General features: G+C 34.1%; 2 protein-coding genes across 5 annotated transcripts; one reads left to right on the top strand and one right to left on the bottom strand.

The window, feature by feature from the left end:
* Window positions 1-1,955: 1,955 nt before the first annotated feature.
* On the top strand, window positions 1,956-7,848 carry LOC141659745 (uncharacterized). 2 transcript variants are annotated; one of them, XM_074466674.1, is made up of 7 exons: window positions 1,956-2,161; window positions 2,458-2,688; window positions 5,404-5,486; window positions 5,886-5,972; window positions 6,152-6,324; window positions 6,405-6,536; window positions 7,371-7,848. In XM_074466674.1, the coding sequence occupies exons 2-7, from the start codon at window positions 2,460-2,462 to the stop codon at window positions 7,558-7,560; spliced, it is 894 nt and encodes a 297-aa protein (XP_074322775.1). In that variant the 5' UTR covers window positions 1,956-2,161; window positions 2,458-2,459; the 3' UTR covers window positions 7,561-7,848. The 2 variants fall into 2 exon arrangements, with proteins under 2 accessions (XP_074322775.1, XP_074322779.1); XM_074466678.1 differs by having other exon boundaries at window positions 1,958-2,161; window positions 6,176-6,324.
* A 1,277-nt stretch (window positions 7,849-9,125) lies between these two features.
* LOC141659735 (uncharacterized protein At4g10930) lies at window positions 9,126-20,364 on the bottom strand. Of its 3 annotated transcripts, none has more exons than XM_074466665.1 (15): window positions 20,213-20,364; window positions 20,069-20,122; window positions 19,502-19,587; window positions 18,259-18,349; window positions 18,055-18,104; window positions 17,282-17,351; window positions 16,358-16,467; window positions 15,598-15,663; window positions 14,396-15,006; window positions 14,175-14,249; window positions 13,974-14,046; window positions 11,616-12,897; window positions 11,461-11,535; window positions 9,653-10,726; window positions 9,126-9,536 (listed from the first exon to the last, which is right to left on the bottom strand). In XM_074466665.1, exons 2-15 carry the CDS (start codon window positions 20,108-20,110, stop codon window positions 9,324-9,326), a joined length of 3,918 nt encoding a protein of 1,305 aa, XP_074322766.1. In that variant the 5' UTR covers window positions 20,111-20,122; window positions 20,213-20,364; the 3' UTR covers window positions 9,126-9,323. The 3 variants fall into 3 exon arrangements, with proteins under 3 accessions (XP_074322766.1, XP_074322770.1, XP_074322773.1); XM_074466669.1 differs by having other exon boundaries at window positions 20,069-20,116; window positions 20,213-20,359; XM_074466672.1 differs by lacking the exons at window positions 17,282-17,351; window positions 18,055-18,104; window positions 18,259-18,349; ... (1 more) ...; window positions 20,069-20,122; window positions 20,213-20,364 and having other exon boundaries at window positions 15,520-15,663; window positions 16,358-16,440.
* Between the last annotated feature and the right edge of the window lie 1,765 nt (window positions 20,365-22,129).

The raw sequence follows: 22,129 nt of genomic DNA, 5'->3' as shown, positions 1-22,129 counted from the left end.
TTTTTAAAAATCCGATTTCACTGTATTTTTCTACATCTCTCAACGATCGATTTGCATACCATATGTGTTATATTTCGAATTAATTTAAAAAAAATTAATTGGTTTCCAGTTTCCATTCTAAATTGGTTTTATTGGAGTAGCCCCTATATATATATATCGAAATATTATCTTAAACGAAATTGCACCTATAAAGAAATAATTTTTGAATACTATAAATGATTATTTTAACTTTATTTTATATTCACATAACAATTGCGTAATAATGGACAATATATTTTTATAAATTTGATTATAGCTCGTAAATTTAAATAAATGAAAATGTAATGACATAAAGTTAATCACTAAATTGTCTTACTTATTTTTATTTTCATACATATTGTTAAAGTTGGATTAGATTATTTAAGCAGCGAAAGTTTACTTTTTGTAGTAGAGTTCGATTCTCGCTGAACCCATAAATTTTGAGATTAAATACCTATTGTAAGGTATATTAGTCTAATTACTAAAAAATTAAAATTATATTATTATAAGAAAAATATTTAAAATTTATTTATAATGATATGTATCGGGTCAATTTGGGGTCGATCGGTGTTATTAACTCCCCGAACCCTGAACGAATAAAGGCCGTGAATGTCACTATTTGATATTGAATGGCCCTCAATATCACTTTTGAAAAATGTGGCCCCAAATGTCACTTCAAAACGGAGGATGATGTTCTGTTTTTGTTATTAAACAAAAACGTCAATGCGTGTGACGTTTTGTTTCTTTTTTTATTTTTTTAACCTTTGAAACATGATTTCAATTCATGTTTTTGTTGTAAAAACATGATTTCAATTCATGTTTTTGTTGTAAAAACATGAGTTCATGTTTTTGTTGTAAAAACACGAGTTTATGTTTTGTTTTCAAACAAGAACGTTGTTTCTATTTACGTTTTTAGTATTTTTTTTAATTTATTTATTTTTAAATAATGTTATATCCTCAAGCTCAAAACTTTATTTCAAGAGATATTTTATTCGTATTTTATTTATATTTATAATTATTTTAATATTTTTAAAATCTAAATTAAGAACTCGTAAACCTTAAAATATTAAAAAGTAATCCCTAATTTAACATTTTTTAACATTTTAGGGTTCACCGATCCCCTTTTGGGTTTTAGAAATATTAAAAAATAAATTAATAAAACGTGCACCGATTTAGGGTTTAGGGTGTAGGGCCTTTAAGCCTAGAGCCTAAACCCTAATTTAATATAGGATTTAGGCCCTAAACCCTAGGAACCGAATCGTAATTATTAACTGTTTTTAATTTTTTAGGTTTCACCAATTCTCAATTTGGATTTTAAAGATATTAAAATATTTATAGATATCAATGAAATATGAACAAAACATTTCTTGAAATAACTTGTTAAGCTTAAAAATATAATATTATTTATTATTTTTGGCAAAAAAATAAAAAAATAAAGAAAAATGCAAAACGGAACTTGAGATCATGTTTTTAACAAAGTCATTTTCTCAACTTGCATTTTAGTACTAAAAAACAAAAAAAAAACAATGAAAAACGCTGCCCGCATTCACGTTTTTGATTTATATAAAAACAGATCCCGAGACCCGTTTTGAAGTGACATTAGGGGTCATCTTTCTTAAAGTGATAATGAAGGTCATTTTATCGCAAAAAGCGATATTTGGGACCAACACCCCCTGAACATGGACTCTTTTTCCCATCCGCACCATGCTAGATCGGGAATTCCCGCAAAATTCGGGACATAATTAGATATAATAATTTTGTACTTTCAAATAAATTTTTATAATTAAAAATAATCTACTGATTCGTATTATATAAAAAATATTAATAATACCTTAATTTTTTAACTCATTTTATTTTTTTGCAAAGAAAAACAAAAGTTAATTTTTACGGAAAAAAGCAAACGGTAATATGTTTGGGATTGTTCTCTCTGCCTCTCTTTGAGAGAAATGTATCGGCATCGCTGGGCTTAAAAAAGAAAAAGAAAAACAAAACAAAACGTATCGTCCGATATATCTACAAAATCTACAGAACACTAGCATTAGTAAATCTAGAGGAAGGGTATTGTTTTTGAGCCTGGGTTTTGACAGAACTAAGCAGACCCAAGCTGTTGAGAAACATACACACACATATACATACAATCAAGGTACACTCACTTTCTTGAATTAGGGTTTTTCAATTTTCCATTTTTGTTGCTCAATTGTTGTTAATATTATATTTTATGACATGGGTTTTGAATCTTTAGTAATAATAATAATTATTGTGATTGTGGGTTGTATCATGAATGGATATGAATGAGAAAGTAGAGATTTTTACTTTCTTGAAATAGGGTTTTCCTAGTACTCATTTTTGTTTCTTAATTGTTGTTATTATGATATTTTATGACATGGGTTTTGAATCTTTTGCAATTATAATGATTAATTTGATTGTGGGTTGTATCAGGAATGGATATGAATGAGAAAGTAGAGATTTTGAAGTCAGAAGTTCAAGATTTGTTAAAGAAAGGGCAAGATTGGGTTCAACATTTGAGTGTGGAGATTAATAAACAGGAGTGGACTCAAAAGTTGCCTCCTTTTATTAACAAGAATGAGTGGATGGTTCAAAATGTGCCTCCAATTCAACTTTATGTCGCACTTCTGGTCTTGTTGGTTACCATGTTTCTGTTCTTTATAGGTAATTATTTTGTTGTTTTTCGATTTATGAGATTTTGAATATTATGTAATGTTTCAGTATAAGTTGTATGTTAGTGAGTACAATTTGGTAGTATTGATAGACGGGGTTAAGGCTGATGTTAGTTTAGCGTAATTTATATGTTTCTCTTTTTTAGAGGTGACCTTTTTGTTGATTATCTATTTATGAGCTTTTGAATGTCATGTAATGTTTCGATAGAAATCATATGTTAGTGAGCACAATTTGGTAGTATTGAAAGGTGGGGTTGACGCTGATGTTAGTTAACCGCAATTTATTCGTTTCATTTTTTATAGGTAGCCCTTTTGTTGTTTTTCGAATTATGAGATTTTGAACATTATGTAATATTTTGATAGAAGTCTGGGATATGCAGAGTATGTTAGTGAGCACAATTTAGTAGTATAGATAGACGGGGTTAAGGCTGATGTTAGCTAAGCACAATTTATAGTTTTTGCTGATTTATAGGTAACCCTTTTGTTCTTTATTGACATGTAAGCCTTTGAACATCGTATAGAGAATGTTAGTGAGCACAATTTAGTAGTACAGAGAGACGGGTTTAAGGTTGATGTCAGTGAACTGCAATGTATAAAGGCTGGTGCTTCTAATGTGGATTGGAAGAAACTTAGTGGTATGTACAAAAAAATAATGTAAAAATACATCTAGTGCTTTGTCCTTTGCGCACACGCACACAAGTGCATAATGGATGTAAACAAAAAATGAAAAAATGCAAAAATTAAAAATAATACACTAGTTAATATGTGCAGTCCGGTTTTAGTGGCTTTAATAACCTGCACTTTGCTTCAAGTTTTGCTTATTAAATAAATGTATTGCTTCTGCCTGTTCAGCTGGTTCGATCGTTTTTTTTGTTTTTTTTTTTATTTCTTGGAGAAGGTAGTTGTTTTGTTTTTTTTCTTGGAGAAGGTAGTGGTTTGGTTGTTTCCGTTTAAACCCAACAAGCCAACCTCAGAACCTTCCTGCAGTCCGTGCTTATGTTTCACGACTCGGAAAAGGCATCAATCCTCCGACTAACGACATTCTTCAATGCCTCAAGTTGGTACCCGTACCAGACATACATAGGAGGTGGTGCAGGTGCTCTGCCAGAAAATGAATCAAATAGGGCTACAAGCTCCTCAATATGACCATGCAGAGTCTCACACTGACGAACCAACTCAGCATGCACATGATAAGGAACAGGTGTGGGTCTGCAGACTCTGCACAGCTGGCCGGAGTCAGCTCAGAAGAAGCAGCTGAAGATATGGACACTCCTCAAAGAATCTGCCTGACTCCTCAAAGAATCTACGAAGGTCCAACTAGCTAGGGCAGGTATAACAGCTACATGCTAAGGCAAGGCTAGGCTCCTATTATACAGGAAGCTCCTCCTCCGGGTTGGATGAATCATTCAAGGCAGGGTCATGGAAAGGTCTGTCTCAGTCTCAGAATCAGGGGATGCAGGTGGTCTGTCAAACTCACTGCGGGTGTGTGAATCATCTGAACTAGAGTTTGGATATTTTCAAGTTTCAACACAAATATACGCAACTATATAAGCGCAATAAAATCTTAATCTGAGTACAACCTTAGGACATCTAACCTAAATATGTTTATATGGTTAGCTTAAGGTTTTATTGTGCTTATATAGTTGAGTATATTGTGCTTGTATAGTTGAGCATATTGTGTTGCTATTTTCAGTATCCAAACTCTATTTCAGATGATTCTGACACCCGCAGTGAGTTCGATGGACCTCCACCCGCATCACCCTGATTCCGACACTATCCCTTTCGTGACCTTGTGTTGTGTCGATGATTCATCTGACCCGAAGGAGGAGCTTCCTGTATCATCGTGTATCATCTGAGCCCGTGCCTTCCACTCAATCTGAGCTTGTAACTGTCATACATGACCATATTCAGCAAGCCGGACCTTCACAGATTCTTCCAGGAATGCCCGTATCTTCAGCTGCTTCTGAGGTGACTCCAGCCAGCAGTGCGGACCCGCACCCATTCCTTATCATGTGCTTGCTGAGTTGGTTAGTGAGTGTGGGACTCCGGGTGATCATAATGAGGAGCTCGTAGCCTTGGTTGATTCTTTTTTTTTTCTGGCAGAGCACCCGCGCCACCTCCTACAAATGGTACATGTACTAGACTTTAGGCATTGATGAATGTCGGTGGTCGGAGGATCGATGCACTTTCCGAGTCGTGGGACATATGTGGACTACGTGAAGGTTTCGAGGTTGGCTCATTGGATGTGAGAGGAGATGTAGAGGATTCATGATGAGATTTAGATGGTGGATGTGTTGACCACATGATTAGTATGCTATTTATGATAGATTCTCTTACTATCAGCTTAAGATATGGCCTATAGTAGAGCCATCATTTTGTTTGATCCTTGGTTGATATCGGCCGGTATTTAGACTATTTCATGTAACTTGACATTATTATTCGCACTTTAATCTATTCCAGTTCTACTTTCTGTTCTATGTTGAAAATGTGGATTTTAGTATTTTTATTTATATATGTTGTAGTTTTAAATTGTTGGTGGCACCCAGTTGGGGTTATTATGGGAAATGGTTGCTAGGGGGAAAGTGTAGAACTTTTCTTAAGGATCTTGTTTAATGAAAAGATTGCTCTACCTTCAACACCAAATTTAATAGAAGATCACATGATGAACTTTTCTTGATTTGTCATAATATGTTCCTGTCCTTTGCAGTTCGGCTCTTTAACCGTAAGACATCTAATACCATTGTACTCACTGGGCTAAGTGGGAGTGGAAAAACTGTTCTTTTCTATCAGGTAAAAACCTAAATGACTTCATTGTAGTGCTGCTTGTGGAACCCCCCCCCCCCCCTTCCATCCCAAAAAAAGGAGTAAATGTTCTTTTCAATTTGAGATAACAAGGAAACTACATTCAAGACCCTTGTTTTTGCTTAATGCTAATATTCATTTTACCCTAATATTAATCATTGATGACTATATGTTAATGTCTTCGGTACTGAGTGGCATGAAAAGTTTTAGTTACATCTCCAGATATAATTTGCTTAGCTTGAGGAGTGATTTTCATATTTTTCAGAAGCTTGCAATTTACTTACTTTTGGTACTTCAGTGCTTGTTGCCGTGCATTTCCAGAAAGAATGTTAGTACAGGCTTATATTTGTAATGCATTTTTATGACTTTACTTCACTCATATGCCAGCTTCGAGATGGTTCTACTCATCAGGGTACTGTGACATCAATGGAACCAAATGAGGGAAGCTTTGTGCTGCACTCAGAGACCACTAAGGTAAACTGATTTTCCTCTTGTAACATGTTCCATTGATAAATAGTTTAATATCGTAGGTTTATGTATTACTAAATTTTGAAGCTTGATTTTCAGTGAATAGAGTATTTTACTCCTTTGGTATGTGAATTATTGGCAGTGCCTGCACTAGTTTACAGTGACATGTTAAATTCTATCTATAGTGCTTGTCTTTTTGTCATTTACAGAAGGGCAAGACAAGACCTGTTCACTTAGTTGATGTTCCTGGACACTCTCGTCTTCAAACTAAACTTGATGACTTCTTGCCTCAAGCAGCTGGAGTAGTGTTTGTGGTGGACGCTGTGGAATTTCTTCCCAAGTCCCGTGCTGTGTCAGAGTATGTTCAAACTTTAGTTTTTGTATGAAATGTGGAAGTTTTGGTGAAAATTACACCATTCTGTGTTTTTCTTTTGGTAGGTACCTGTATGACATTCTGACAAAAGCAAGTGTGGTCAAGAAAAATATACCAGTACTGATCTTATGTAACAAAGTGGATAAGGTCACCGCACATACCAAGGAGTTCATCAGAAAACAATTGGAGAAGGAAATGTAAGCCCTTCTCTATTAAAATCTTAATTATATTTGTTATGCTTTTCCTTGCACTACAGTTGAACCTCGATGAAGTAATAATCAATAAAGTAATTACCTCGCTAAAATAATATTTTTCTCCGGTCCCAACATAATGGACACAATGTATATTTACTCCCGATAAAATAATAAACTCGCTGAAGTAATATTTTTTCTTGGTCCCAACCATATTACTTTAAAGAGGTTTAACTGGAATTTACTTGAGCCAACTTGTCTGATAGGTTTGTCAGTTGGATAAATAGGCTAAAACGAATGTAAATTGTTAAATATATAATATATTATATATTATGACCTTTATTCCTTTAATTTTTGAAAGGCAAGACCCATTCCTTTATCCCACTTATATCCTTCGCATTTTGTCATAAAATTTCCCATGCTGTCGCGTATTTTACTCTCACCTCCATCTTGTTTCATAGAACCAAGTACAAGATGTGACATTGCTTTGTATGATGCAGATGTATTGTATAAGATGTGTTAATTTGTATGATACTCGCAGTTATTTATATGATTTGAAATTTGAAATGTGTACATTAATCCCTTCTGTTTCTTTCCACTGTTTGATAAGTTGTTAGCACAAAGTATATAAATGAATTAAAGCATCATATTATTTGTTTTGCAATGACCTAGCTTAGGGAATATTTTAGGTCATGTTTGGTACGAATCTTTAAATTTTCATGTAGTTGATAATATAAAAAGGCTACAAAGTGATATCAAATATATTTTGCATTTTGTGTGACACATAGAGTTCCAACTAAAGTTGTCTGATTTCTTGGTGCTCTGCTTGTTATCAAACAGTGACAAACTTCGAGCATCTCGAAATGTGGTGTCAGAAGCTGATGTCTCTAATGAGTTCACACTTGGTATTCCTGGAGAGACATTTGCATTTTCCCACTGTCGTAACAAGGTGACTGTTGCAGAAGCTTCCGGCGGGACAGGAGAAATAACTCAACTGGAGCTATTCATCCGAGAACGTGTTAAGCCTTGAGAATTTCTTCTTTGTTTCATTCAGTTGGCAGGGTTCTCAATACCAAGTATTGCATCAGATATATTGGATCTGTGAATTAATATATGTTCCATATATTATAGATTAAACTTCTTCTGGTTAAACACTTAGACTGAAATCAATTTATGCTCAGGAACATCAGTTTCCTATGATTTCTGTTAGTGATGCGGAGGTTTTTTTCCCCTTTGTTTTTTAAGAAAACAATTACTTGTTTTGAACTGGTTGAGTTTTCATAATTTTTTAATTGCAGTACAGCTAACTTCAAGAGCATGTTTAACATTCTGCCTTTATTTTGTATGATTCATATATATCTGTCATCCAGAATAAAATAGCCATGTAAAAGTTTGGGTTTCATTTTTAGGCTTTAACCTGGTTCTTTTTCTTTCCTGCTCCTGGTTGCCTTTTTATGAACTTGCAAGGCCTAGCAGACATTCTCAAGATAGCGTCTTTCCTTTGAAGTACTATATATTTCTGTTTAACTGTCCATAGCTTTTTTCTAATAAAGTTCACAGATGTGGATGTTTAATAAAGTGGCAGGCTTCATCTAGGGTTTTCATTATTTTCTCCCACTCTGCTTTGGAGTTTGGTTCTAATCTGTGAGCAAGTCTTTTGTGACCATTTTAACTGTAACAATTTTTTTTGAGCCACTGGTGTTTGTCAACAATCTGATATGAGCGGGTTTTTTTTGTGTATGAATTTATCAAGTTAATGATGACTCCAATTCTGTGCATCTGCTGAGCTTTGTCATATAATGACATGAAAATGACTACAACTGCTGGACATTTTGCTCTCTAGCTTTGGAATATTCAGATGTTTAACCAGATTTCTGCGGATCTTCCAATATATACAGGGTAGTGATCAACAATGCCATTCGCGAAAAATTGGAGCTTTCAACAAAGTTTCTGGGAAATTACCGGCTGCTAATGATAGTTACTTTGTCTCTGGGAAATTATGCTGCTAGTGATAGTTACTTTGTCCCTTAGATAATTTGCAACTTTGATTGAGGCTAAATGGGCGAGACATTGGATGTGGAATTACAGGGGGCTAGTGGATGAGAATGGAGGTACTAAGAATGTGATCACGAGAGTGATTTACAATGCTAGGGAACATGATCACGAGAGTGATTTAGAATGCTAGGGAACATGCGTAATATTATTACCCGGATAAGTGATTTAGAATGTATGGGAAGTGGGAATATGCCTAATATTATTATCCGGATAGTGGGAATCTCGTTCCCGTTTCAATGAAACAATCAAATTACTGATTTAGAAACTGGATTCGAGATTAAGATTACAATTTCTGTTAACCAGATGCATCAATGGTTATGGATCCCATTAATCTGATTCACTAACTATGAAAAAAATATTCACCATCACTGCTTGGTTCCACAAAAAATGGGAATTTTCAAACCTGTCATTCTTTAATTTTGGTAGCCCTTTCATCGCTCAAATGGCACCCTTCTTTGGTGCCATTTCTATGCTCAAATCTTGAATTTTTCCACAAGTGAGGTTCATGAAAGCCTTCAAATGGTTAAATGTAACAGCATATGCTTAAACGAATTCCCCAGTTGATTTCAAACTTGAAAAATTTCGGTATTACATTTTTGAGCAACATCTGCTACTGTATCGACAATTACAGAACTAGTAGGATTTATATTGTACATCTTTAAACCTTGTTCAAAAATAGACAACTAAAGCTAGACAAATTTGGGAAAAAAATTGAAAATGGGATTGCTTGATTATTTTTTATGCCCTCTGGGTCTGGGCAGCCTCGACGTACTGCTCAGCAAGTTTCTTCACTTTCTCACCTTCCTTGATAAGAAAATTTGCATTTTTGTCTTTCTGGTGATGTTTCATGATTTTATCAGTTGTCTTCCCTACAGCCCATCGGTACTGTTCAACACTGATTACGCCACTTTTGCAGAGAGGTCTAATGTGCTCTTTTATATAAGCTTCTACCTGTAAACATATAGATAAATAGTGAGAAGCAAAACAAAAGCTCTGACACTTTCTAAGAACCAATCAATTTGTAAGAAGGAAGTTTATGATCCTCTGTATTCTACTTTGTTTGATACCTTCTTATGAACCGAGTTGCCACGATCTTGCTGCTTTGCTCTATCTGCTTTCTCCTTAATTGTAGTGCTACTCCGGGACTGCTTGGACACATTTTCTACATCGCCAACAGTGGTCACTGACGGGTTTATTCCTGAAGTCCCTTTATCTTTGTCAGACGCCTCAAGTGTTTGACTCGATCCCTCATCTTTATTATTATCAGGGACTGGGACCAAGTTTGTGAGTACTGATTCATATGGCTTCATATAGGCAATTTCTGGAAACTTTGTAATTAGAGGTTCTCTGTCAGGTCCATATAATTCTTCACATTCTGCAAGAGAAAGCTCTTCTCCTTCATCATCAAGTGAAGAATTATGAGGATCAGACTTGTCCGCCTTACTGTTGATATATAAAGTCCCCGTGCTTGAATTAGCACTATCAATACATTTGGAAGAATTGTTGGGTTCCTCGGCCATTGCTGGCTTCTTCATATCTTCCATTTCCTGAGTATCATTTGGTCGATTGGAGTCGATGGTAGAGAAAACCACTTTCAATTTTGGTTCTTCTGCTTGCAACTCAGATCCTTTTAATGTACTAGCACCAATGAAGTCATCATCTTGCAAATCATACTCAAAATCGCCATATATATCAAGTTCTGGTTCAGAATCAATTTCAAATACATTATCAGGTCCCTCGTGTAAAGGCCTTTTCGAATCATCAGCTTTCTCGATTTCCTCCAATTGGTGATGTGGACTATTTGGCGGGGAATCAGACAAAAGCCCGGCATTCCTTAATGCCTCTTCAACAGCCAAGCTGGACGAAAGATCATTGGTAGCTTTTACCATTCTATCAGCAGGAATTTCTGAAACTGGATTAGGGTTTGACTCTACTGATTTACCAGACAAAGTGCTATCTGATCTATGTAACAACTCCTGGGAACATAGATTTACATATACAAGCTTGCTGTTTGACCTGTTAGCAACCTCTTTTTCAATATTAACTGCATCTGCTACTGCCAACTCGATTTCTGCAGTTCTGCGATTGACTGGCATATTTGTTTTTCTTAGGAAGTGTTCTGTGAGGCGGTGAAGTTGAGCCTGCATGACAGAGGTTCAGCAAGTCATAGGCAGACTATATAAACTTGGTCAAATTACTAACTAAACTTGCTAATATTATTGATAGAAGTCCATGACTTTACAAGGTCAAAGAGAGATACTTCAAGTTTGCTTATGTGACGACCAACAGTATTGATATTTCTTTTTGGAACATGGCTTGATTTGTCCAGATAAGAAAACAGCCTTTATCGTAATAACCAACAATAAATACAGGCTCAAGGTGGTGTTTAGTGGAGGAATACATAAGCAAGAAGAGCAGTGACGAGTGACTGCAGAAAAATGACAGGACTAGCCTCAGTGATTCAGTACATAGTAATGCTTCCACTGAGGGTCTGCGTGGTAGCTGGGTGGATAGGGGAAGCAAAGAAGAAAGCAAGAAAAATTAGTGAACAAGTGTAAAAGGACAAATATTTTGAGCCACATTCCTGTCATCCTGTGACTCAAGATTGACGGACTTGAGATGTTACAAATCATTTATTCTAAAGGAATCTAAACACTTCTTTAACATAATAAATCGATAAAAGACAACAGATTCTTCCGCATGACTGCATGCATATACTTTTAATACATCTCTATTGTGATATAATGAATTTAATAGGTCATTTTTATTTCCTCAGGTCACTCGTCATCATAGGAAGGCATAGAAATCTGATAGTTTGATATATCATTCTGCAGGACAAGGCCTGTCCTACAATTCTCAGACACCAACTATTTACCTGCCTAACCGATATGGGGATTTTATTATGACGACTGACTGCCAAAACTGGCCGCAAATCTCTTGGTAACTGAGCCTGATCAAAACATTATAGAAACAGTATTAGAGGTTGCATATATAGGTGGACACTAGGAAAAGAGTACAAAAATGACATACTAATAAAGTGTGCTGTCCTTTGAGCACAGCAGTGTCATCTTGTTCTTGCGATGCATTAGTTCCTGCTACAGCAGCTTTCCGTGCAAGAAACTGCTGGGCCCATTTTCTTTTGTCAGCCTGGATATCATCAGATTTACTATTTGTTTCCTTCTGGGAGTTGGAAGCCCCTATAGAAGATTTTGATGACCCTAATGCAAATCTGTTTGACTTTGATTTATGGGATGGAACTTCACCTTTTAAAGTTGGAACCGTACACATAATGCTTGCATTGTTCGTAAACAGAGTTTCCGAACAGTTGTTTCCAGAACCTGAAGTAAGAGATTTTTCTGTAGATCTAACATCCTTATTTTGTCCAGAAATACCGGCAGCTTTCATAGTTGACACAGGTTTGATGTCCTCCTTTCGAGGAAAAAGAGATGAATCGGCCAAATATAATCGTGAAAGAATAGAACTTTGACCAGCGCTTTCATTTTTTAGCTTAGTTTCTTTTCTCTCTGGACTTTTCCTTAGCAGGTTGAGAACAGACTTCAAGGTCTCAATTTTTTCAGGCTTTGAAATTTTTGAGCACCGATACTTCCAAAATTCAATTTCACAATCTCTGGTCCATGCCCTACGCCTTTTTCCACCCATACCATATATTTTTTTAGTTAGATTTTCACGTATTTTGCCCTTTTGCAGTAATGACTTTCTTGCCTTCATATCCACAGGCAAATAATTTTTAGATTCAGGTACCTGTCCTACCACAGCAGCCCTAAAAGCAGTCAAAAGTTTCGGATCAAAATGGTTGTCTCCATTTTCTTTGGATACTCTGTTTCGGACAGCATCTCTGATTTCTTTTCTTATCTTTTGAACTAGCATTGATGACTCCTTGTCCTCAGTAGGTCGCCTCAATATTTTTTTTACCCTTAAGCCAGTTGCATTATCTCTGGTCCTAGAGGAAGTGTCTGCAAGTTGTTCCGTATCGCGAACTACATCCATTATACTAGTAGTGACCGTCTTCTCGTCAGAATTTGCCCTTACTTTTCTGTCTTTAGAAACAGCAGTTAAACCAGATACCTTCGGAATGTTTTCTTTAACATACTCATCAGCTTGGTCTCTTGCATGAAACTGTTGCATGCTCCCCTCAGCCTTGACAGTTAAACCAGATAACTTCAGAGTGTTTTCTTTAACACACTCATCAGCCTGGTCCCTTGCATGAGTCTGTTGCATGCTCCCCTCAGCCTTGACTTTCTTTGTTGTAGTTTTACCTCCAGTTTTAGCTCTACTTTTTCCCTCAGTACTTCTGTAAAGACAACCAAATTGTATTTGCAGTATAATCAAGAAATTCAGAATATAGAAAAAGAACACGATATTAAAGATCATGTCAACTGCAGCTAGTGTTTCTTAACACATTCAATGCCATATACTCTTGTTACCGACATATCCATATAAGAACTTCCAACACCTTGTGGCTCTAAAAGAACCAGTAACTTAACATGGTAAACCACTCTTCAACCCAAAAATGGGCTTTCGAATGAGAGAAAGTATTAAATATATAATATGATCCAAATAAGCCCCCCTCTAAACACCTTGAGGTTTTAGGAGAATTGGTAACTAAACAAATCTCCTCATACAAGAAAGTGCATGCGACACGTTTACGAAAATATGACAAAAATATAGACCAGGTAATGAGAACACACACAGTTTTAATGTTCTGACCATTTTTACCCACTGGATACGAATTTCCTAAATGGGTACCCCAATTTTTTTATTTTGGGGAAAAGTTTAGTTTAATTTTTTTGGCGCATGGACTGAGTATCACCGTAATTCACAATTCTAGAATGCGTTAGAGCGAATAGAATGTGTATCACCGTAATACACAATTCTAGCATGCCTTAGGGTAATATTCATTTTAAAGATGTGTATACACTTGAATTTTGTTTTTTAAATATATATTTTATATTCTTTGTGGTGATACCCATTTAGATTTGGTTGAATTTTATTATTTTCTGTTTTTTAAAATTCTTCGGTGATATCCATTTGTCAAATGGGTACCTCGTGGGTATTTCTGGCCAAAACTTTCAGACCAGTGATTCTTGTTAGCTTTTCTAAAACTAGGGTATTCTAAGCCATCACCCCACACATTTATATCAGACCAGCTGACCAGATAATACTAGACATCCAACAACCCTGGACTATTACACAAAATTTAAGTGCAGAATAATTTCACTATGTGAGAATAAACTTGCAGCACAAAACGCATCATTAAAGTGAATCTAGAGTCCAAAGTTATTCAATTAATAATTTCAAATTAGCTGCAAATTACTTTGGTTGATATATACAGGAATGTATGGTAGTTACTAGTTAAAAAGTAATTACCTCCAATCTCTATTCTTTCTCTTTGTACCGTGACTTCCATTAACATCCTTCTTCCTATCAACCGTAGTCTCTTCTGTAAGAATTTAAATAGAGGCGATAAATACTCTGTAAAATAAGAATCAAATCTAATTATATTGCAGAAATGCTTTACAAACACTAACTAATTCTGGTTTTATCTAGTCATGCATGGCCTAGATGTACCTTGCAATGGGCATTCTTTTAAATCATCACCTACATCCACTTGGTCTTCAGCTGGTTTGTCGTTCGCTATATCCCCTACGATTCGTAAGAGAGGATATTAAATGTGGAAATTTTAATTTCTTAATTAACATGAAAGTCAATTGAAAACAAAATAAAAATACTACAAAACTTTCTTTACGCAACAAAAGAGCTCACAAATAAATAAAGGTAAAGATTTATACCAGATTCAAAAGTCGCTTGACTGCAATGTTGATCTAATAACTTGCTAGTAGAAATTTCAGATCCATTTGATGGCGCACTTATTCCTTCATCACCAAAAGCAGACTCAAAAACTGAAGGTAATATGTCTGATGACTCTTGTGATAAAGCCAATTTAAGTTCATCTGGCACTGAATTTGCTCCTACATCAAGGCTGTTTGATGGTGTTTCCAGCTTCTGCTTGTTAGAACTAGGAAGAGATTCATGTATTTTAACATCCTCGGATATATTAGAACTTGAGAAGACTTTTTCCCTTTCTTGTTCTTCAATTTTTTCAACTGCTGCTGTAGCAGACTTCCTTCCAGCATCATTAAGAGAATCTGACACTTGAAATGGTGCTTTCATCTCGCACATTTCTAAACATGGCATGGTTGTTTGAATTTGTTTCTCGGTTTCTTGCTTCCCTTCAAGCATCGACACAACGACAGCTGTTTCTCCAGCATCAGCAACAGATACCACCACTTTCCCTGACAAACCAGGGTCGACAAGACATTGATAGCTCGAATTTTCTGAAGCACACAGGTTGCTGGACCCAGTCAATAGAATTTTGTCTGATCTATGTTGCATTATACACCTGCATCGCCATAGTGTGTCACAAAAGTAACAGTTTAGAGCTACAGTGCTGACAGTAAAAATTTATCATACTCGTCTTTATCAAGCTGGAGCCTCATAATCTACAAGGCTTAGCCTAGCGGATTCCCCTCTCCTCTTGGTAATAAAAGGTCAAGGTTCAAGCCTCAGTGGGGGAATGTTTGTTCGGGTATTATATTTCTATAGCTGACATTTATTAAACTAAAAACTAAAGAAAGCTGCAGACAATGGAATGGTTGTAAAATAAATTTCAATTGATGACTGCAACATACAGCAAGATGATTTCTCTTTCGATCTTTAGGTCCTTGCTGTTGTTTAGCAAAAATAAAAATAAATTCAGGTCTTTGCTGGGACACTAGCGACCCAACACAAAACTTAAACTAGTGATAAATTCTTCCAATAAAAAACCCTGTGCTAAAAAATAACTGTAAAATTAATTCTGATTCCTACATAATCCAAACAATGCACTTTATGAGGGAGATGCCAGACTATGTACATGTTTATCTGATGTCCAACTGGGAGCATGTGACATGTAAACTTCTTGTGCTAAATCTTCAATAACCTTGGCCATTACCTTGGGCATAACCATGAGTTCTCACATGTGCCCTCAGTATCAAATCCCACACAGAACGCATGATACCTGAGTCCATGAAGGTCAAGAGATAACTAGATGAGAAAACATTCAATCGTATAATCAGAATTATACTTGAGATCAAAATATGAATAAATTAAGTAACTAAATAAGTTAACACAATTAAAGCATTAATAGGATGTAAATGTGCTCGACATAATATGCAATACCAATTATATATACATATATTTTGTGATGAAATCACATTCTGGGAAAACTTCTATAGTGAGCTATCACTTAAATTATTCTTTATGACAGCTAGACTCTGACTAGGAAAGGAGGGAAGAGGTAGTGGTTGATAGGTCTTGTATAGTACTTGTGGTTGTTTATCTAGGTCAGAAACTCTACCATGAAACATTTCATGAAAATCCTATTAAAAATCATCTCTAAAACATGTTCCGACGAAGGTGTATCGGGTTACGACAAGTTCATACCATATGAACAGATGTTGAAATTGAGTTCATCAAGTTGCTCAATTACGTTTGTTAAGATCAGTGCATAGGGTCTACAAAACTTAGGGGACAGTTAACTATTAGTCAAGAAGTCAAGGAAATCAGACTAATTAGTAAATATGCACTCTCAATGTAACTTTAAAATGAAATCTTATGAAGAATAACAAAACAGAAGATTTTGGCCAGTTTATATTCCAATTAAACAATGATATCACAAATTCGCTCACTCTCACTCATAAGATAGGGGTTACCATATATCACATGAATCACAAGCAATTGATGTATCAAGATTCGAGTATTCTTCGATTGATGCCGACATACTTCTGACCTTGCAATCATCTCCATCCAAACAGACAACTGCCTACAAGATGACAGAGTATAGAACTTAAAAGATAAGGTAATCAAAGGAAAAAAATCAAAATAATTTCTTTTATGTCTTTCTCAGTTTATTTATAAGAAAAGGAAGTATCGCATTATATTCTTTTTTGTGTTCCTCAGCAAGGAAAAAAAGCAAAGAAATTTTTCTGAAACATTCAAAATACAGTTATGTCTTTGTAACCATATGTATATTGAATACTTGAGGATTATATTGGTATTGTGACTTTCAGTAGCAGGATCGAGTTTGGCGCATGATTATAACTTAAGAGCCCATTTTTTTTAATTCCCAATCTTCCCACCTAAAGAGAAAAGATACTCTCTCACCCTTCCTGTATTCACTTCCAATTAAAAAAAAACATGAAAACACCCCCTGGAGAGAAACTTAACCCAATTTCTTCTCTTCAAAACAGATTCACACCACGAAATCCAGCATGTTAGGTAACTAGGCAATTCGGTATTGAAAATATTCAGGATCACTATAACTACACGGATTTTTGCCCAATCTTGAGCCTTAAGATCTGCAAAGGTCTTACTCTGAAGCCTTTGCTGTGATCTTGAAGTTAAGGTTTCAGTTATGTCGTTTTGCAATCTAAAACATGTTGTCATTTAGCTGCCATCCATGCCAAGAAGGCTTTAATGCTTTTTATTCCTGAATTAACTAAATCAACTGACATTTAACTTATCTATAAACCAAGTAAATAAAAGACACTAAGAGGAGCCCTCTGCTAATAGTCACAACTTTACATGAGAAATATTCATTACCTTACTAACTTTAGTAGAAACTGTAAGTTACTCACATTTTCATCGATATAGTATGATGGAAACGATAAGGTGTTGTTTTTTCCTTCAATGCACCAATCATCATCTCTGCAGATATAACATCATAAACAGGTTTAAAACACAAACAGAAATTATCAAGAATATATTTGTGAATGAAATCTGTTGCACTAATGTTCAAACCATTTTATGTAAAAGGGATCACATAAAGATAAATTTGTCACTTCGGAGGTCTCTGCAATCCAATATTTACTCTTACAAGATGCACAAATATATAAGGCAGGTTAAAATACATATAAATTCAACAGTCACAAGTAAAACCTGATGAGAAAATATAAACACATATGAAGGCTTCCAGACACAAGAAGCAAATATCAGCCGCATTACAAATCATATTAGCCAAAAGACTAAAACACATGGAAACTTAAAAATTTTCCATCAACTTCGATGTAATATAACAATATTCAATATTAAAATAGTACAATGAAACATGTTTATACTTTCCATGTCTGTTGTTGCGTTTTCGCAAAATATAATGGCTTGATAAATTACAAAATGCAATTCAGCAAAAAAATCCATTTACATATTTTCAGTATGTTATGAGTTATGATTAAATAATCTGATTATAAAGGTACATTTTGAGGCTTAAGATGAAGAGGATAAATATCTATCTCAGCAATAAGTAAAAACACAATAAATCCGCTGATTTATTCTGTTCACATCTAGATAAATAGCATTTAATAAAGCAGCAAGTCCTCATGCTTGAAAAATATTAATAACATAAATCACTTGCCTGGATTGCAAGTCCTCATCAACGCTGTTATTTCCAATGGTATCATATACCTTCGAAGTCAGACAAAGTAAAAGCAAAAGGTGAGAGAGATCAAACACTTGTAGGACCAAGTATTGAAGATGTGAAGGAATACCTAATGACGGAAACTCAAGACAAAAGAATAACATTACAATCCGGCAAGGTAACATAAATTTTATTACTTACAGGCACACATGTAATCAGTTGAAACTCATTTTGGCAAAGTGGACATAGATTCGTAATGGTAGCCCAGTTATCAATGCATGAAAAACAGAACCTGCAATTTTGAAGATTATTTATTACAGAAAATACATTAATGCAAGTACACTAGATTAAAAATTTGTTGTTTAATTCGAATGGTTCTCCAAGGGCATTGTACTACAACCTCTTAATATAGCTTCCCGAAGTTCTTAGTTGCTGACCAAGCAAAAAAGAAATGTTCAAAGTTTTTTCATCATAAATAGTGCATAGGATGATCAAATGGTTTAAGTACACTGATGCAAATTCAGAAAGAACGCATGAAAATTTTCTCAAATACTGTTGATGCTAAGCAGCACTTTGCATTATTTTAAATTCAATCAAAAAAATTACTGAAAGTATGACCAACAACATTTACATCCAACAGTAATTGATAGAGGAAATGACAGTTGCACACAAATTTAAATTATGTGTGAGGGTACAATATCACCTTTTTCTACAAGTAATTCTCTTAAGCTAACCATATAATACATAAGTAGCATTCACCTTTTTCTACAAGTAATTCTCTTAAGCTAACCATATAATACATAAGTAGAATTCATTCTGACAATGGAGCATAATGCATAAATCACTTGTGCAATAGAGAACAATATGCAAGTTAATTACTTGGCATGACTGAGTGACTGGGATAATGGAAGCATGCTAATATATTATTAGTATCTGACAACCAGATATTTGTTATGCTGTCAAGCAGCAACAAACAAGAAAATTTAAGACATAGCTCAGTTGAAAACTTAAACATCAATCAAGAGGTCCATGAAAAATTGTAGAAATACAAGGCAGACACGTTATACGGGCAACTACATCTTATTGCTCACAAGACATTTACGTATGAAAGACAGGTTATTAAAACTCGTTGCTAATGTTGTACAACACATAAAAGATTTGTAACAAGGGCCATAATGCTGAAGCAAATTAAAATATTGCAAATAGACAGACAACTGATTTCATGTTCAAGTGCGCAGTCTACAAGTTCTAGCCAGACTTACTGAACTATGTTTCATAACAAAACCTTGGCACACAAATTAATTAAAGGAGTTTAAATTTCGTGTTTGACATAAAAAGCTAGAGTAGTAACTAAGAGAAAGACACTGATATCCACGGGTGATAAACTACATCCACTATCTTATCATGGAAATTAAAAAAAAAAAATTAAAGAAGATATATATACCAGTGTTGACAGCAATCCAAAACTCCCCTGTCAATGACAATATCCATGCATATCCCACATTTTTCGCCTTCCAAACCAGAGTAATCCTGCACCATTTCATCCCACATGACATTTACAGTTATGAAACATAAACCAAAACCATCTTAAACCATCGTAAATATCGCACAGCATTCAACATTTTATCTAATTAAAATCCACAAAAATCAACTTATTATACGTTCCTCTAGCAAACAACTTAATCTTCGAGCTCTAACCTTCAAAATCATAAACAACTTCATTAACTCAGATTCAACAACACAAATTTTTCTACTACATTCTCTTAAAATAATTCCCTTTCCATAACAAAATTTCCGTAAAAATCAACAAAAACACTTCCACGTCATCTCTGGCTTACTTCACTAAAAACCATCAGCACTTTTCACTACAACTAACTAATTACTTATCAAAAAACACCAATAAAAATCACAACTTTCATATATTACATATCAAGAACACAATAAAAATCACAACTTTAATATTAATTTTACACGCACAACACACACACACACATAGAAAGAGTGATCTTACAAAATTATCTTCCTCTGGCAACTCATCTGTAGCATACTCCATTAAAACCTGAAACTTTAATCACATATTTATGAATTAAAAATCAAGAAAATTATAATAATAATAAAAAATAAATAAAATTGATGGGTTTAAGTGAGATTTTACATGGTAATAACTCTAAAGATCTGATTTTGAGATTTGGGTTTTGTCAATTTGTGTGTAAATTGAGAGAAAATTCAAGAACAAGTGGATGATGATGATCATCGCAAGGCTGCGTTTGGTTTGGCACATTAAAGTGGCCATTTAAAGGTGGCGTGCTCCGCTGAGAATGATACGCTTCCAAACAAGTCCTTACATTTATTTTATTTCATTTGTTAGGAGAAATGGATCAAAATGTCACAATTTAAATTAAAAATGTTCAAAATATCAATTTTAAAAATTATGACCCAAAATTTCAATTCAAAACGGGCTAATGTAGTGTTTTGCCTCTTATTTTTTTTATTTTCTAATGTAGCAACGTGATTTCAAGTCACGTTTTGTGTTTTCAATTTTTTTTCCTTATTTTAAGCTTGTTTTGGTGTATTATTTAGGGCCTGCAAACATCATTTAATGTTACATTTTTCAATATTTTTTTATTTAATATTTTTAGTCTGGCGTTTATCCTAAACCCTAATTTAAGTTGGGGTTTAGGGCATAAACCCTATGAACCAAATATGTAAAATATTAAATTAAATAACTTTAAATTTAAAAGTGTAACTTATTTTAATAAATTTTAACATTTTAGAGTTCACCAATCCCCTTTTGGGTTTTAAAAATAATTTAAATTTTTTTTTGTATTTTAGGATTACCAATTTTTTATTTGAGGTTAAATTTTTTATTTTTTTAAATTATATGTGTAAAACGATAGATAAAGTAATGTTTTGGTACAAAACGCTATATGATGTACCGTTTTGAGTCAAAACACTACTTCAACTAATGTTTTGCACATTATAAAAAAAAATTAAAAAAAAACAAAGTGCCAAAACGGTACACTATGTACCGTTTTGCATTTTTAAAAAAAAAATACAAAACGTAAGACGAAGTACCATTATAAAGTGATATTTTGGGTCATTATTACCAAAACTGACATTTTGGACCATAATTTATATGAAAGTGACATTTAAGGCCACCGTCTTTTTTTTCTTAGGAAACGCTAGTTTATGAGAAATAAATCCTTTTCAAGATTTGCTTACAATAGAAAAGAAAAAAGAAAATGTGAAATTTTTTAAAATAAAAAAGCTTAAATTTTAATTATTAATCTATACTATACTATAATGCCGGAATGAAGTATAATTTGTAATTTGGTTAACCTCTTATTTTGGTTATCATTTTCCATCACGACCGTCAGATCTTCTTCATCAAATAACCAGAACCATTATATCCAAATACCAAAAAAATACATTTCACAATTTCTTAGGTTCGAATCCCGTTAACAACAAACATTAATATTATTATTTACAAAGATACATATAAATTCTCATGTTCAAATCTCGTTAACAACAAACATTTATATTATTTATAAAGATACATATAAGTTTTCAGATTCAAATTTCACTCACCAACAACGAACATTTATATTATTATTTATGAATAAAATCTCATCAATCATATACTATTTATATTATTTGAACCTAACTTGAAATTATATTTATATAATCAGTATTTAGTATTTAATTATTTATATAGAATTTTAATAAAATTATACAAAATAAAATTAAAAATATATAGATATTAGAAAAATTGCCCAAACTACTCACTTTTTAAGGTATATATGCCCAAAATACCTGTTTCCGGGACGGGCGACCAAAATACCTAAGTTCTACGCTATATGACCAAAATACCTAAGTTCTACGCTATATCCAACGGCGTATCACTGTCATGCTATGATATAGTACATATACACAGCTTTGCCGACTAAAAACTCAAGGGCAAGTGACCATCATGAATTGAAAGTGTTGTTATTGATCTCTCATCACTCGATAGCGATGCATGGGATGGAAAAATGAATTCACAATTTGTCCCCTAAAATATTCAATCTACCTC

The sequence above is a fragment of the Apium graveolens genome, chromosome 1, assembly GCF_009905375.1.
Source record: "Apium graveolens cultivar Ventura chromosome 1, ASM990537v1, whole genome shotgun sequence".
NCBI classification, from domain to species: domain Eukaryota; kingdom Viridiplantae; phylum Streptophyta; class Magnoliopsida; order Apiales; family Apiaceae; genus Apium; species Apium graveolens.
The sequence above is the reverse complement of the archived record's forward strand: the minus strand, read 5'-3'. Positions and strand labels throughout refer to the sequence as shown.

What these genes read in the sequence shown, in the direction of transcription:
- LOC141659735 (XM_074466665.1), bottom strand. Translation starts at nt 20,110, where the DNA reads ATGGAGTATGCTACAGATGAGTTGCCAGAGGAAGATAATTTT. An exon ending in CATACTATATCGATGAAAAT is followed by an intron (nt 16,468 to 17,281) that starts GTGAGTAACTTA and finishes GTCATCTTGTAG; the next exon opens with GCAGTTGTCTGTTTGGATGG. An exon ending in AAGGACAGCACACTTTATTA is followed by an intron (nt 11,536 to 11,615) that starts GTATGTCATTTT and finishes TGTTTTGATCAG; the next exon opens with GCTCAGTTACCAAGAGATTT.
- LOC141659745 (XM_074466674.1), top strand. Translation starts at nt 2,460, where the DNA reads ATGGATATGAATGAGAAAGTAGAGATTTTGAAGTCAGAAGTTCAAGAT. An exon ending in TGCACTCAGAGACCACTAAG is followed by an intron (nt 5,973 to 6,151) that starts GTAAACTGATTT and finishes TTCTATCTATAG; the next exon opens with TGCTTGTCTTTTTGTCATTT. An exon ending in AAGTCCCGTGCTGTGTCAGA is followed by an intron (nt 6,325 to 6,404) that starts GTATGTTCAAAC and finishes TTCTTTTGGTAG; the next exon opens with GTACCTGTATGACATTCTGA.